This window comes from Trachypithecus francoisi, unplaced genomic scaffold (genome assembly GCF_009764315.1).
Source record: "Trachypithecus francoisi isolate TF-2019V2 unplaced genomic scaffold, Tfra_2.0 Lachesis_group3, whole genome shotgun sequence".
NCBI classification, from domain to species: Eukaryota; Metazoa; Chordata; class Mammalia; order Primates; family Cercopithecidae; genus Trachypithecus; species Trachypithecus francoisi.
Genome location: NW_022681468.1, coordinates 139,520,527 through 139,538,488, shown reverse-complemented (window position 1 = coordinate 139,538,488; position 17,962 = coordinate 139,520,527). Strand labels below are relative to the sequence as shown.

At 41.4% G+C, this 17,962-nt stretch overlaps 1 protein-coding gene across 1 annotated transcript in view; it reads right to left on the bottom strand.

Moving 5' to 3' along the window:
* The window catches only part of USP50 (ubiquitin specific peptidase 50), a 54,394-nt gene that overhangs the window by 21,672 nt on the left and 14,760 nt on the right, over nt 1-17,962 (bottom strand). The window contains 1 exon segment of the mRNA XM_033190134.1: nt 16,260-16,392. Within this exon segment, the coding sequence (XP_033046025.1) occupies nt 16,260-16,392 (133 nt within the window).

Below are 17,962 nucleotides of genomic sequence, written 5' to 3'. Positions count from 1 at the left end.
AAAAGTAACAAATGCTGGCAAGGATACAGAGAAAAGGGAACTCTTATATGCTGTTGGTGGGAATGTAAATTAGTACAACCGTTATGGAAAACCATCATGGAGATTCCTCAGAGAACTAAAAACAGAACTATTACATGATCCAGCAATCCACTACTGGGCATTTATCCGAGGGAAAGAAAATCATATCAAAGGGATACTTGCACCCCCATGTTTACTGCAGCACTATTCACGACAGCCAAGATACGAGCTGGTCATTTTTGGAAGGTCAAGACAGGAGGATAACTTGAGGCCAGTAATTGGAGACCAGCTTGGGCAACATAGTGCGATTCTGTCTCTACAAAAAAGAATTAAAAACTTAGTTGGGCATGGTGCTGCATGCCTGTAGTCCTAGCTACTCGGGAAGCTGAGGTGGGAGGATCTCTGAAGCCCAGGAATTTGAGGTTGTAATGAGCCATGATTTCACCACTGCATTCTAACCTTGGGTGACAGAGAGACCCTGTCTTTTTTTTTTTTTTTTTTTTTTTGCGATAGGGTTTCCCTCTGTCACCCAGACTGAAATGCAGTGGCATGATCTCAGCTCACGGCAGCCTCAACCTTTCTGGGCTCAAGTGATCCTCCCACCTCAGCCTCCTTAGGGGCTGGGACTACCGGCATGTGCCATAATACCCAGCTAATGTTTGTATTTTTTGTAGAGATGGGGTGTCACTATGTTGCTCAGGCTGGTCTCAAACTCCTGGGCTCAAGTGATCTGCCTGCCTTGGCCCCACAAAGTGCTGGGATTATAGGTGTGAGCCACTGCACCTGGCTGACTCTGTCTCTTCCCAGGAAAAAAAAAAAAAAATTCTTCATTCCTAAAAAGAATGAAATCTCATCATTTGCAGTAACATGGATGGAACTGAAGGTCATTATGTTAAGTGAAATAAGCGAGGCACAGAAAGACAAATGTTGCATGTTCTCACTCATATGTGAGGGCTAAAAAAAGTTTATCTCATGGAGGTAAAGAGATAGTTACCAGAGGCTGGAAAGGACTTGGGAGGATAAAGAGAGAGGCTGGTTAATAGATATAAACATGGATAGAAGGAATAAGTTCTAGTGTTTGACAGCATAATAGTGACTATAGTTAATGATAACTGCATATTATTTGCATATTTCAAAATAGCTAGAAGATTGGAAATATTTCCAACTCAAAGAAACGATAAAGGTTTGAAGTGATGGAAACCTTAAATACCCCAATCTGGTTCTTTTGTTTGTTTTAAGATGGAGTTTTGCTCTGCTGCCTAGGCTGGAGTACAATGGCACTATCTCAGCTCACTGCAACCTCCAACTCCCTGGTGCAAGTGATTCTCCTGCCTCAGCCTCCCGAGCAGCTGGGACTACAGGCACACGCCACCAAGCTCGGCAAATTTTTGTATTTTTAGTAGAGACGGGGTTTCACCACATTGGCCAAGCTCGTCTTGAACTCCTGACCTCAGGTGATCCACTAGCCTTGACCTCTCAAAGTGCTGGGATTACAGGCGTGAGCCACCGTGCCCAGCTAAAATACCCCAACTTGATCAATACATATTGTATACATATATGAAAATACCACATGTACCTTGTATGTACAATTATTATGTATTAATTTTAAAAACAATTTCAGAAAAAGAAGATCTCAACGATCTAACATTGCATGTCAAGGCACTACAGAAAGAACAACAGACGAAGGCCAAAATTAGCAGAAGGAGAGAAATAACAAAGGTCAAAGCAGAAATAAACAAGGACTAGAAAAACAACAACAACATCGATGAAGCTAAGAGTTTTTTTTTTTTTTTTAAGATAAACAAAATTGACAAACTATTAGCTAGACTAAGAAAAAAAGACAACTCAAAATCAGAAATGAAGCCGAGTGCAATGGCTCATGCCTGTAATCCAGCACTTTGGGAGGCCGAGGCAGGTGGATCACTTGAGGTCAGGAGTTCAAGACCAGCCTAACCAACACAGTGAACTCCATCTCTACTAAAAATAAAAACATTAGCTGGGCATAGTGGCACACACCTGTAGTTCTAGCTACTTGGGAGGCTGACGCAGGAGAATCACTTGAATCCAAGAGGCAGAGATTGCAGTAAGCCAAGATCGTGCCACTGCACTCCAGCCTGGGCAATAGACCAAGACTCCGTCTCAAAAGACAGCAGAAACAAGAGGACACATTATAATTGATAACACAAATATAAAGGATCCTAAGAAACTACTATAAACAATTATACACCAACAAATTGGATAGCCTAGAAGAAATGCATAAACTCCTAGGTACATACAACCTACTAAAATTGAACTATGGAGAAACAGGAAATCTGGAAGGCCAAGTGGGCTGCTTGATTGAGCCCAGGAGTTTGAGACCAGCCTGGGCAATATAGTGAGATCCCATTTCTACAAAAGATACAAAAATTAGCCAGGCATGGTGGCATGTGCCTGTAGTCCCAGCTACTAGGGAAGCTGAGGTGGAAGGATCAGTTGAGCCCAGGAGAAGTTTGCAGAATAGATCAACAAGGAAATTGAATTAGTAATAAAGTCTCCCATCAGAGAAAAGCTCAGGATCAGACGACTTTACAGCTGAATTCTACCCAACATTTAAAAAAGGACTAGTATCAATCCTTCTCAAACCCTTCCAATAAATTGAACCGGAGAGAATACCTCTAAACTCATTTTATGAGGCCAATAATACCGATACTAAAGCCAGACAAGGACAGTACAAGAAAAGAAAATTACAAGGCAACAGCCCTGATGAACATAGATGCAAAAATCCTCAACAAAATACTAGCAAATCTAGTTCAACATCATATTTTTTATTTCATTTTATTTTTTGAGACAGAGTCTCACTCTGTCACCCAGGTGGAGTGCAATGGTGCAGACTTCCGCCTCCCGGGTTCAAGCAATTCTCCTGCCTCAGCCTCCTGAACAGCTGGGGCTACAGGTGTGTGCTACCATGCCAGGCTAATTTTACTGTATTTTTAGTAATGACAAGTTTTCACCATGTTGTCCAGGTTGGTCTCAAACTCCTAACCTCAAGTGATCCACCTGCCTCAGCCTCCCAAAGTGCTGGGATTACAGGAATGAGCCACCACATCCAGCCACTCACCACTTCTTTTCAGCATAGTACTGGAATTCCTAGCCAGAGCAATTAGGCAAGATAAAGAAATGAAAGGCATGCCAACAGAAAAAGAAAAAGTGAAATTCTCTGTTTGCTGAGGACATGATCTTATATAGAGAAAATCCTAAAAACTCCACCAAAAAAAACCGTTAGAACTGAAATGAATTCAATAAAGTTTCAGGATACAAAATCAACATATAGGGGAGGAGCAAGATGGCCGAATAGGAACAGCTCCAGTCTCCAGCTCCCAGTGTGAGCGACACAGAAGACAGGTGATTTCTGCATTTTCAACTGAGGAACGCAGCTCATCGCCAGCAATGGATCAAAGCTGGACAGAGAATGACTTTGACGAGATGAGAGAAGAAGGCTTCCGTCCATCAAACTTCTCAGAGCTAAAGGAGGAATGACGTACCCAGCGCAAAGAAACTAAAAATCTTGAAAAAAGAGTGGAAGAATTGATAATTAGAATAATTAATGCAGAGAAGGCCATAAACGAAATGACAGAGATGAAAACCATGACACGAGAAATACGTGACAAATGCACAAGCTTCAGTAACCGACTCGATCAACTGGAAGAAAGAGTATCAGCGATTGAGGATCAAATGAATGAAATGAAGCGAGAAGAGAAACCAAAAGAAAAAAGAAGAAAAAGAAATGAACAAAGCCTGCAAGAAGTATGGGATTATGTAAAAAGACCAAATCTACATCTGATTGGGGTGCCTGAAAGTGAGGGGGAAAATGGAACCAAGTTGGAAAACACTCTTCAGGATATCATCCAGGAGAACTTCCCCAACCTAGTAGGGCAGGCCAACATTCAAATTCAGGAAATACAGAGAACGCCACAAAGATACTCCTCCAGAAGAGCAACTCCAAGACACATAATTGCCAGATTCACCAAAGTTGAAATGAAGGAAAAAATCTTAAGGGCAGCCAGAAAGAAAGGTCGGGTTACCCACAAAGGGAAGCCCATCAGACTAACAGCAGATCTCTCGGCAGAAACTCTAAAAGCCAGGAGAGAGTGGGGCCAATATTCAACGTTCTTAAAGAAAATAATTTTAAACCCAGAATTTCATATCCAGCCAAACTAAGTTTCATAAGTGAAGGAGAAATAAAATCCTTTACAGATAAGCAAATACTTAGAGATTTTGTCACCACCAGGCCTGCCTTACAAGAGACCCTGAAGGAAGCCCTAAACATGGAAAGGAACAACCGGTACCAGCCATTGCAAAAACATGCCAAAATGTAAAGACCATTGAGGTTAGGAAGAAACTGCATCATCTAACGAGCAAAATAACCAGTTAATATCATAATGGCAGGATCAAGTTCACATATAACAATATTAACCTTAAATGTAAATGGACTAAATGGTCCAATTAAAAGACACAGACTGGCAAACTGGATAAAGAGTCAAGACCCATCAGTCTGCTGTATTCAGGAGACCCATCTCACATGCAGAGACATACATAGGCTCAAAATAAAGGGATGGAGGAAGATCTACCAAGCAAATGGAGAACAAAAAAAAGCAGGGGTTGCAATCCTAGTCTCTGATAAAACAGACTTTAAACCATCAAAGATCAAAAGAGACAAAGAAGGCCATTACATAATGGTAAAGGGATCAATCCCTCAGGAAGAGCTAACTATCCTAAATATATATGCACCCAATACAGGAGCACCCAGATTCATAAAGCAAGTCCTTAGAGACTTACAAAGAGACTTAGACTCCCATACAATAATAATGGGAGACTTCAACACCCCACTGTCAACATTAGACAGTTCAACGAGACAGAAAGTTAACAAGGATATCCAGGAATTGAACTCATCTCTGCACCAAGCAGACCTAATAGACATCTACAGAACTCCCCACCCCAAATCAACAGAATATACATTCTTCTCAGCACCACATCACACTTATTCCAAAATTGACCACATAATTGGAAGTAAAGCACTCCTCAGCAAATGTACAAGAATAGAAATTATAACAAACTGTCTCTCAGACCACAGTGCAATCAAACTAGAACTCAGGACTAAGAAACTCAATCAAAACCGCTCAACTACATGGAAACTGAATAACCTGCTCCTGAATGACTACTGGGTACATAACAAAATGAAGGCAGAAATAAAGATGTTCTTTGAAACCAATGAGAACAAAGATACAACATACCAGAATCTCTGGGACACATTTAAAGCAGTGTGTAGAAGGAAATTTATAGCACTAAATGCCCACAAGAGAAAGCTGGAAAGATCTAAAAGTGACACTCTAACATCACAATTAAAAGAACTAGAGAAGCAAGAGCAAACACATTCAAAAGCTAGCAGAAGGCAAGAAATAACTAAGATCAGAGCAGAACTGAAGGAGATAGAGATACAAAAAACCCTCCAAAAAAATCAATGAATCCAGGAGTTGGTTTTTTGAAAAGATCAACAAAATTGACAGACCGCTAGCAAGACTAATAAAGAAGAAAAGAAAGAGGAATCAAATAGACGCAATAAAAAATGATAAAGGGGATATCACCACCAACCCCACAGAAATACAAACTACCATCAGAGAATACTATAAACACTTCTACGCAAATCAACTAGAAAATCTAGAAGAAATGGATAATTTCCTGGACACTTACACTCTCCCAAGACTAAACCAGGAAGAAGCTGAATCCCTGAATAGACCAATAGCAGGCTCTGAAATTGAGGCAATAATTAATAGCCTACCAACCAAAAAAAGTCCAGGACCAGATGGATTCACAGCTGAATTCTACGAGAGGTACAAGGAGGAGCTGGTACCATTCCTTCTGAAACTATTCCAATCAATAGAAAAAGAGGGAATCTTCCCTAACTCATCCTGATACCAAAGCCTGGCAGAGACACAACAAAAAAAAGAGAATTTTAGACCAATATCCCTGATGAACATCAATGCAAAAATCCTCAATAAAATACTGGCAAACCGGATCCAGCAGCACATCAAAAAGCTTATCCACCATGATCAAGTGGGCTTCATCCCTGGGATGTAAGGCTGGTTCAACATATGCAAATCAATAAATGTAATCCAGCATATAAACAGAACCAAAGACAAAAACCACATGATTATCTCAATAGATGCAGAAAAGGCCTTTGACAAAATTCAGCAGCCCTTCATGCTAAAAACGCTCAATAAATTCGGTATTGATGGAACGTATCTCAAAATAATAAGAGCTATTTATGACAAACCCATAGCCAATATCATACTGAATGGGCAAAAACTGGAAAAATTCCCTTTGAAAACTGGCACAAGACAGGGATGCCCTCTCTCACCACTCCTATTCAACATAGTGTTGAAAGTTCTGGCTAGGACAATCAGGCAAGAGAAAGAAATAAAGGGTATTCAATTAGGAAAAGAAGAAGTCAAATTGTCCCTGTTTGCAGATGACATGATTGTATATTTAGGAAACCCCATTGTCTCAGCCCAAAATCTCCTTAGGCTGATAAGCAACTTCAGCAAAGTCTCAGGATACAAAATTAATGTGCAAAAATCACAAGCATTCTTTTTTTTTTTTTTTTTTTTTGAGATGGAGTCTTGCTCTGTCACCCAGCCTGGAGTGCAGTGGCCGGATCTCAGCTCACTGCAAGCTCCGCCTCCCGGGTTCACGCCATTCTCCTACCTCAGCCTCCCGAGTAACTGGGACTACAGGCGCCTGCCACCTCGCCCGGCTAGTTTTTTTGTATGTTTTAGTAGAGATGGGGTTTCACCGTGTTAGCCAGGATGGTCTTGATCTCCTGACCTCATGATCCACCCGTCTCGGCCTCCCAAAGTGCTGGGATTACAGGCTTGAGCCACCGTGCCCGGCCCTCAAGCATTCTTATACACCAGTAACAGACAAACAGAGAGCCAAATCATGAATGAACTTCCATTCACAATTGCTTCAAAGAGGATAAAATACCTAGGAATCCAACTTACAAGGGATGTAAAGGACCTCTTCAAGGAGAACTACAAACCACTGCTCAGTGAAATAAAAGAGGACACAAACAAATGGAAGAACATACCATGCTCATGGATAGGAAGAATCAATATCGTGAAAATGGGCATACTGCCCAAGGTCATTTATAGATTCAATGCCATCCCCATCAAGCTACCAATGAGTTTCTTCATAGAATTGGAAAAAAACTGCTTTAAAGTTCATATGGAACCAAAAAAGAGCCTGCATTGCCAAGACAATCCTAAGTCAAAAGAACAAAGCTGGAGGCATCATGCTACCTGACTTCAAACTATACTACAAGGCTACAGTAACCAAAACAGCATGGTAATGGTACCAAAACAGAGATATAGACCAGTGGAACAGAACAGAGCCCTCAGAAATAATACCACACATCTACAGCCATCTGATCTTTGACAAACCTGAGAGAAACAAGAAATGGGGAAAGGATTCCCTATTTAATAAATGGTGCTGGGAAAATTGGCTAGCCATAAGTAGAAAGCTGAAATTGGATCCTTTCCTTACTCCTTATACGAAAATTAATTCAAGATGGATTAGAGACTTAAATGTTAGCTCTAATACCATAAAAACCCTAGAAGAAAACCTAGGTAATACCATTCAGGACATAAGCACGGGCAAGGACTTCATGTCTAAAACACCAAAAGCAATGGCAACAAAAGCCAAAATTGACAAATGGGATCTAATTAAACTAAAGAACTTCTGCACAGCAAAAGAAACTACCATCAGAGTGAACAGGTAACCCACAGAGTGGGAGAAAATTTTTGCAATCTACTCATCTGACAAAGGGCTAATATCCAGAACCTACAAAGAACTCAAACAAATTTACAAAAAAAAAAAACACAAACAACCCCATCAAAAAGTGGGCAAAGGATATGAACAGACATTTCTCAAAAGAAGACATTCATACAGCCAACAGACACATGAAAAAATGCTCATCATCACTGGCCATCAGAGAAATGCAAATCAAAACCACAAGGAGATACCATCTCACACCAGTTAGAATGGCAATCATTAAAAAGTCAGGAAACAACAGGTGCTGGAGAGGATCTGGAGAAGTAGGAACACCTTTACACTGCTGGTGGGATTGTAAACTAGTTCAACCATTATGGAAAACAGTATGGCGATTCCTCAAGGATCTAGAACTAGAAGTACCATATGACCCAGCCATCCCATTACTGGGTATATACCCAGAGGATTATAAGTCATGCTGCTATAAAGACACATGCACACATATGTTTATTGCGGCACTATTCACAATAGCAAAGACTTGGAATCAACCCAAATGTCCATCTGTGACAGACTGGATTAAGAAAATGTGGCACATATACACCATGGAATACTATGCAGCCATAAAAAAGGATGAGTTCATGTCCTTTGTAGGCACATGGATGCAGCTGGAAACCATCATTCTCAGCAAACTATCACAAGAACAGAAAACCAAACACCACATGTTCTCACTCATAGGTGGGAACTGAACAATGAGATCTCTTGGACTCGGGAAGGGGAACATCACACACCAGGGCCTATCATGGGGAGGGGGGAGGGGGGAGGGGGGAGGGATTGCACTGGGAGTTATACCTGATGTAAATGACGAGTTGATGGGTGCTGACGAGTTGATGGGTGCAGCACACCAACATGGCACAAGTATACATATGTAACAAACCTGCATGTTATGCACATGTACCCTAGAACTTAAAGTATAATAATAATAATTTTTAAAAAAGTGACTCACTTGCTTTCAAACTAAAAAAAAAAAAAAAAAAAAAAATCAACATATAAAAATCAGTAGCATTTCTTTTTTTTTTTGGTGAGACAGGGTCTTGCTCTGTCACCCAGGCTGGAGTGCAGTGGCATAATCACAGCTCACTGCAGCTTCAACCTCCTGGGCTCAAGCGATCCTTCCACATCAGCCTCTGGAGTAGCAGGCGTGCACCACTATACTTGGCTATTTTTTAAAAATTTTATGTAGAGACAGGGTCACCCTATGTTGTCCAGGCTCGTCTTGAACTCCCAGACTCAAGCAATCCTCCCACCTCAGCCTCCCAAAGAACTGGGATTACAGGTATAAGCCACTGCATCCGGCCACAGTGGCATTTCTATACATTAATGACAAACTATCCAAAAAAGAAATTAAGAAAATAATCCCATTTGCAATAGCAAAAACAACAAAAACTACTTAGGTGTACATTTAACCAAAGAAGTGAAAGATACTGAAGACTCTACATATTGAAGAAAGAAACTGAAGAAAATACAAATAAAGGAAAAGATATCCTGTGTTCTTGGATTTGAAAAATTAACATTGCTAAAATGTCCATACTATGTAAAGCAATCTAGATTCAATGCAATCCCTATCAAACTTCCAATGAAATTTTTTACAGAAATAGAAAAAAATCCTTAAAGTTACATGAAATGACAAAAGACCCCAAATTGCCAAAACAATCAGTGCCAAAAGAACAAAGCTGGAGGCATCGCACTCCCTGATTTCAAAATACGTTGTTACGTAAAGCTATTATAATCAAAACTGCATGTTCTGGCATAAAAACCGACCTGTAGACCAGTGGAACAGGATGGAATGCTCAGAAATAAACCCAGGCATTTACAGTCAAATGATTTTCCACAAAGGTGCCAAGAACATAAAATAGGGAAAGGATAGTAAATAGTGTCAGGAAAACTGGATATTCACAGGCAGAAGAATGAAAGTGGATCCTTATCTCATATCGTAAACAAAAACCAGCTCAAAATAGATTAAAGACTTCAACATAAGACCTGAAACTATGGAACTAGAAGTAAACATGGAGAAGCTCCACAATGCTGGCCGAGCAATGACTATTTTGAATGTGACCCTGAAAGCACAGGCAATAAAAGCAAAAATAGACAAAGGGAATTGCATCAAATGTGAAAGCTTCTGCACAGCAAAGGAAACAATTAACTAAGGGGAGAGATAACACAAATAGGTGAAAATATTTGCAAACCATACATCTGATAAGCAGTTAATATCTAAAATATATAAGAACTCAACTCATTAGCAAGAAAACAAATAACCTGATTTTAAAATGGACAAAGAACCAGAACAGATATTTCTCAAGACATACAAATGTCCAGTGGGTTCATGACAAAAATGTTCAACATCATTACGCATTAAGGAAAGAGAAATTAAAACCACAATGAGCGGTCACCTCACACCTGTTAGAATGGCTATTATCACAAAGATGAAAGGTAACAAGTGCTGGCAAAGATGTGGAGATAAAGGAATCCTGTACTTTGCTGGTGGGAATGTAAATTAGTACTGTTATTATGGAAAATGGCATAAAGATTTAAAAAACTAAAAGTAGGCCAGGTGTGGGAACACATGCCTGTAGTCTCAGATACTTGGGTGGCTGAAGTGGGAGGATGGCTTGAGCCTGGGAGTTCAAGGCTGCAGTGAGCCATGATTGTGCCACTGTACTCCAGCCTGGGTGACAGAGCAAACCCAGTCTTTAAAAACAACAACAAAAAACCCCTACTACCAGCAATCTGACTTCTGGATATACATCCAAAGGAATTGAAATCCATACGTTGAAGGGATATCTACACATCCATGCTCATTGCAGTATTATTCACAATAGCCAAGATACGGAATCAAACTAAGCGTCTGTCAGTGGATAAATGAATAAAGAAAATATGATATATTTGGAACACTATTCAGCCTTTAAAAAGGAAATTCTGCCATTTGCAACAGCATGGATGGAACTGGAGGACACTATGCTAAGTGAAATCAGCCAGGCACAGAAAGACAAATACTGCACGATTTCACTTACATGTGGAATCTAAAAAAATTGAACTCATCAAAGTAGAGAGTAGAGGTGGTTACCACAGGCTGGGGAGGGGAGTGAGGAATGAGGAGTTTCTGGTCAAAGGGTATAAAGTTTCAGTGTGGAGATCTGACACCTATTGCATGGCAGAGTGACTATCGTAAATAAAAGGTACTGTGTATTTCAAAATAGCTGAGCAAATTTCAAATGCCTCACCACAAAAAATAAGTGAGGTGAGGAATATGTTAGCTTGATTTAATCATTCCACATTGTGTGTGTGTGTGTGTGTGTGTGTGTATATAGATACATAATCTCTCAAAACATGACATTGTACCTCATTAATGTATAAAATTTTGATTTATCAATTAAAATATTAATTTAAAAGCTAATATATTGATGATTAATATCATTAAAGATAATACTGAAGAGAAAAAGCATCTATAGAAGAATATGTTCAGTATGATACCAGATATAGAGAATATGCAAAACAGAGAACGCAAACATTTGCGGAAAAGAATGCATGGGAATAATATACACCGAATTCGGGTAATGGTTACATCAGGAAATAGAAAGGAGTGAGATCATTAAAGATACACAGGGGGCTTTTATCTACAGTATTATATTATTATTTTATTTTAGTCAGAGTTTCCCTCTGTTGCTTAGGCTGGAGTGCAGTGGCACTATCTCAGCTTGCTGCAGCCTCAACCTCCCCAGCTCAAGTGATCCTCCCACCTCCGCCCCTTGAGTAGCTAGGACCACAGGTATGTACCACTATGCTCGGCTTTTTTTTTTTTTTTTTTTTTTGAGACAGAGTCTCGTTCTGTCTCCCGAGCTGGAGTGCAGTGACCGGATCTCAGCTCACTGCAAGCTCCGCCTCCCGGGTTTACGCCATTCTCCTGCCTCAGCCTCCCGAGTAGCTGGGACTACGGGCGCCCGCCACCTCACCCGGCTAGTTTTTTGTATTTTTTTTTTTTCAGTAGAGACGGGATTTCACCGTGTTAGCCAGGATGGTCTCGATCTCCTGACGTCGTGATCCGCCCGTCTCGGCCTCCCAAAGTGCTGGGATTACAGGCTTGAGCCACCGCGCCCGGCCTAACTTTTTAATTTTTTTGTAGAGATGGGGTTTCGCCATGTTGCCCAGGCTGGTCTCCAACTCTTGAGCTCAAGCAATCCTCCTGCCTCGGCCTCCCAAAGTGCTGAGACTACAGGCGTGAGCCACTGCTCCTGGCCTGTGTTTTATTTCTTTACCTAGGTGGCAAAAAGCATGACTACTTATTCCGTTCAGATTTTTGTGCCTAAAGTATTCCATCATTTTTAAAAACACTCTTTCTAGAAACCAATGATTTGAGGAGGGTTGAAGGAGTTACATAGTGTTAGCATATGATTGCCATTTTCAAATATTTGAGGGAACATGTATAAGAAAAAAAGGTATTTTGCTTTGCTAATGCATATGTACAAGCATTTGTTAACTGTAAGCCACACACAAATTGCTATCACTGCTTCAGAGGACAGAATTAGGACAAATGGAAAGACTCTACAAGGAGGAAGGTAGATTTGGGCTCAGTATAGAGACATGTTTAACAATCAGAGGCAGCACAGTGTCAGAAATGAGAGCAAGACGGTTTGGAGCCAGTCTGCCTGGGTTCAGGTCTTGGCTCTGCTCTTTGCAGGCAGAATGATTTGGGGCAAACTATTTAACCTCTCTGTGCCTGTTTCCCATTCTGTAAAATGGGAATAAACAGAGTGCCTACCTCGAAGGCTAGAATAAGGATTAAATGCTTTGCCTAGAACAGTGTCTGATACATAACAAACGCTATGTAAGTGTTCACAAAATAAATCTAACAAAGAATCTAGCAAATAAAGAGCCTGTCTTGCAAAGCAGTAAACTCTTCAAGGGCTCATGCAAAGGCTGGATAAATGTCTTTTAAGGATGGTGCAGGCGTATCCTTCCCTTCTACTCTAGAGATGTATGCGTCTCAAACTTCATTATGCACAGAAACCACACAGGGATATTAAAATGCAGATTCTAATTCAGTGAGCCTGAGGTAGGGCCTGAGATTCTTCTTTTCTCTTTTTTCTGAGATGGAGTCTCTCTCTGTCATCCAGGCTGGAGTGCAGTGGCGCAATCTCAGCTCACTGCAACCTCCGCCTCCCGGGTTCAAGTGATTCTCCTGCCTCAGCCTCCCGAGTAGCTGGGAATACGGGCGGATGCCACCACACCCGGCTTTTTTTTTTTTTTTTTTTTGTATTTTTAGTAGAGGTGGGGTTTCACCATGTTGGCCAGCCTGATCTCAATCTCCTGACCTCATGATCCGCCCACCTCAGCCTCCCAAAGTGCTGGGATTACAGGTGTGAGCCACCATGCCGGCCTGAGATTCTTTATTTCTTTTTTTTTTTTTTTTTTTTTTTTTTTTTTTTTTTTTTTTTTTGAGACGGAGTCTCGCTCTGTCTCCCGGGCTGGAGTGCAGTGGCTGGATCTCAGCTCACTGCAAGCTCCGCTCCCGGGTTCACGCCATTCTCCTGCCTCAGCCTCCGAGTAGCTGGGACTACAGGCGCCCGCCATTTCGCCCGGCTAGATTTTTTTTGTATTTTTTTTTAGTAGAGACGGGTTTCACCGTGTTAGCCAGGATGGTCTCGATCTCCTGACCTCGTGATCCACCCGTCTCGGCCTCCCAAAGTGCTGGGATTACAGGCTTGAGCCACCGCGCCCGGCGAGATTCTTTATTTCTAACAAGTGGTGCCAATGCTATGATTCTCCTGAGGACTACACTTTAAGTAGCAAATCTCTAGATGGTTTTATTCCTACTGTCATACATCCCAATTTCAAAGATGCTTAGTTTTTTATTGGGTTTTTTTTTTTTTTTTTTTTTTTGAGACCAAGTCTCACTCGCTCAGGCTAGAGTGCAGTGGCCCAATCTCGCTCACTGCAACCTCTGCCTCCCGAGTTCAAGCAATTCTCCTGCCTCAGTCTCCTGAGTAGCTGGGATTACAGGTACCCGCCACCACACCCAGCTAATTTTTTTCCATTTTTAGTAGAGATGGGGTTTCACTATGTTTGCGAGACTGGTCTCAAACTCCTGACCTCAGGTGATCTGCCCACCTCAGCCTCCCAAAGTGCTGGAATTATAGATGTGAGCCACCACACCCGGCCTCACAGATGCTTAGTTTTTATCTCTGATGAATCATCAATTTGCAGCAAATTCTAAATATAGTTCTCTTTCAAAACCAACTTTTGGCCCCTTAATCAACCAATAATAGTTTGATTACTAAAAGAACTAAGATTTTGTTGTTGTTGTTGTTTTGTTTTTTGTTTTTTAAGAGATGGGGTTTTGCCATGTTGCCAGGGCTGCTGGCTTGAATTCCTGGACTCAAGCGATCCTCCTACCTCAGCCTCCCAAAGTGCTGGGATTACAGGCGTGAGCCACTATGCCTGGCCTAGGACTAAGAATTTATAGGAGGTTTGGGGTGATGTTTTATATAAACATATATTTCCATAGTGCACATACTTTTTTTTTTTTTTTTTTTTTAAGAGATGGAGTCTTGCCCTGTCACCCAGGCTGGAGTGCAGAGGAGCAATCATAGCTCACCATAGTCTCTAACTCCTGGCCCCAAGCAATCCTTGCACCTCAGCTGCCACAATTGATGGAATTATTAATACAAGAGGGAGCCACTAAGCCCAGCAATAATTATAATTTTTATGTTAAATTCAGACTTTTGTAATTTGGGTTTTCTTAAAGCAGAAACATCTATATGAGAAATAAAAATAGTAAAATATAAGGGAGGCAGTTCTTGCACTGTTTGGGAATCTACATCAGAGTCTGCATTTGATATAATAGAGAAGAGAATGCCACTCTAGATTCCCAAGCAAGGAAGTGAGAGAAGAAAAATCATGCTTGGGAGCAGGATAAATTGGAGAGGAGAATATCGAGGCTCGAAGTGAACACACAAAATACTGAGCTGATAATTTTGTTAAAGTGTGGAGGTACAGTTCTGAGAGCTGCTAATGAGGAAGACCAGTGGGATTCACATTTTAGAAGACACTAATTCAACAATAAGCTGAAGAGGCAAATGAGACTTTGGTAGACTCTGGTGAATCATACTGGGCTCCAGTGGGAGTCTCAACCATTTGATGTAGACACAACTGGGCCTCCAGGTACAATTTGAAATATGAGTATGTTCTGAGACAGATCTTTAACACCATGATCCAGAACAGAAACCCAGAGAGGCTTGCTACTTGGGGATGGTTGATGTGAATTCCAGTGATTTGGTCTAAATTATACTCCATGCTTTCTTTCCTTCAGAAAATCTTCATTGATCATAGTTGACTTAGAACCATGGGGACCCCGGAGTTTTTCTAGGCCTGGCTGTATACAGGCATTGAATCTTGTGGCTAGTATGTACCTACTGTTTTGTGGCTTGGGCCACAAAATGGTTCATGGTTATTCAACATAAAGCTATCAAAGGCTGGGCCTGGTGGCTGATGCTTGTAATCCCAGCCCTTTAAGGGGCCAAGGTGGGAGGGTCCCTTGAGCCCAGGAGGTCAAGACCAGCATGGGCAGCATAGTGAGACCTCATCTCTACTTTAAAAGAAAAAAAAAATGCCTGTATTTTCATGCCTATAGTCTCAGCTGCTTGTAAATGCACATGCCTGTAGTCTCAGCTAGTCGGGGAGGATCACTGAGTTGGAGGCCATAGTGAGCTGTGATTGCACCACCGACGGCACTCCAGCCTGGGCAACAGAGCAAGGCCCTGTCTCAAAAGCAATGTTAAGCTACTGGAACCAACTTCTCCTGCTGCCTCTAGGAGCACAATTTGCAAGTATCCTTAGATCTTAGATCTAAAATAGCCACTGAGTGGAGAGAAAATCAAGAGGCAGTGAACAGTATATTTCTTTGTTCCTCTACTTGTCTAGGTCAAAGTGGAGAGTTTCCTGGTCTATATATTTTTAAAGTAGGGCATAAAAGAAGTCAGGGAGAGACAGGAGAAATAGGGATTCGAGCAGATAATTCTAGAGTTTTCTTTACAATTGGGTTACTTTTTTTTTTTTTTTTGAGATGGAGTTTCCGTCTGTTGCCTAGGCTGGAGTGCAGTGGCGCGATCTCGGCTCACTGCAAGCTCTGCCTCCTGGGTTCACACCATTCTTCTGCCTCAGCCTCCTGAGTAGCTGGGACTACTGGTGCCCGCCACCACGCCCAGCTAATTTTTTTTTTTTTGTATTTTTAGTAGAGATGAGGTCTCACTGTGTTAGCCAGGATGGTCTAGATCTCCTGACCTTGTGATCCGCCTGCTTCAGCCTCCCAAAGTGCTGGAATTACAGGCGTGAGCCACCGCGCCCAGCCAAAATTGGGTTACTTTTACCAGTTTGTTTTTACTCACCACCACTGCACAGAGATTGTATTTAGGATATTTCCGGAAAATTGGGCAAATATAAGGAGTGAGGTCCAAATTGGTGAGTGGATAATGAATATCCGTTCTCAGCTTCCTTTTCGTTGTACCCTGAATGTTAAACCTGTAGGGATAATGTGTAAAATACAAAGTAAGCTTGTGAACCACTCATTTGTCTACATGACAAATTCCAAGTATCTTAAAAGTAATTTCTTGGCTGGGCACAGTGGCTCATGCCTGTAATCCCACAATTTTGGGAGGCCAAGGCGGGCATATCCCTTGAGCCTAGGAGTTTGAGACCAGCCTGAGTAACAAGGCAAAACCCTGTCTCTACATAGAATTCTCACCTGTAGTCCCAGCTACTCAGGAGGCTAAGGTAGGAGGATCACCTGAGCATAGGGAGGCTGAGGGAGTCGTGATCAAGCCACTGCACTCCAGCCTGGGTGACAGAGTAAGACCCTATCTCTAAAAAAAAAGTAATCTCTGGCCTGGTGTGGTGGCTCACGCCTGTAATCTTAGCACTTTGGGAGGCTGAAGTGGGTAGGATCACTTGAGGTCAGTAGTTAGAACCAGTCTGGCCAACATGGTGAAATCTCGTCTCTACTAAAAACGCAAAAAAATTAGCCAGGCATGATAGTGGATGCCTGTAATCCCAGGTACTCGGGAGGCTGAGGTCGGAGAATCACTTGAACCTGGGAGGTGGAGGTTACAGTGAGCTGAGATCGCACCACTGCACTCCAGCCTGGGCGACAGAGCAAGACTCCATCTCAAAAAAAAAAAGTAATTTCTTGGAAAGATTATTTGGTACAGACTTATAAATGACTTTTCTCTTATCTATTTAAATACCACATCCACAAGGCTCACTAAAATGAGACTGGAATTTGAATCAGGGAGTGAGATAGTAAAGATTCAGGCTAAATTTGAATCTAGTAGGGCAAAAAGAAAGGGATAACCAAGGCTCTCAGCATTGGGGGAAGTGGAAACCACATTGATAATTCCTGAGGCTTTTGCTCCAACTGAACCTGTTTCTTCCAACCAAGCTGGCTCAGCTTTTCCTTATCTTGATTTCGGCACAGGTAGTCTTGGCAATGTCCTGTTTTCAAGCTCTGAGGTTTTTTTTTTTTTAATGTTTTAATATAACGTTTTAATAAGAACTTTTTGTGAAAATCTTTCACATTCTGTATGGTTACATAGATCCTAACTTTGTAAATCTAGGCTCACATCAGTTACTCAGAAGCTTTAAAAAAAAAATTATGTCCATTTTGGAAAAATGGCTGATGTAGGTCTGAGGCTGGGAAATTACTGAGACCGAGACATTCTTGTGCCAGAAAGCAAGATACCCTGTTTTCAAAAAACTAAGGGAATGCCATGTGATCCAGCAATTCTATACCTGGGTATCATCCCAAGAGAAATGAAGACTTAGGCCCACATAACAAGCTATCTGCTAGTGTTTGTAGAAGCTGTATTCCTAACTACTCAAAACTGTAAACAACCCAAACGTCCATCAGCTGGTGGAGACATGCAACTGTGGTACACTCACAAAAAGGAATAGCACACAGCAGTAAAAAAGGGACTACTGATGCATGCAACAACACGTATTTCAAAAGAATCATGCTAAGTGAAAGAAAAACTAAAAGCTACATACAGTATGACAGCACGTTCTGAAAAACACAAAATTATAAGGTTGGGAATCA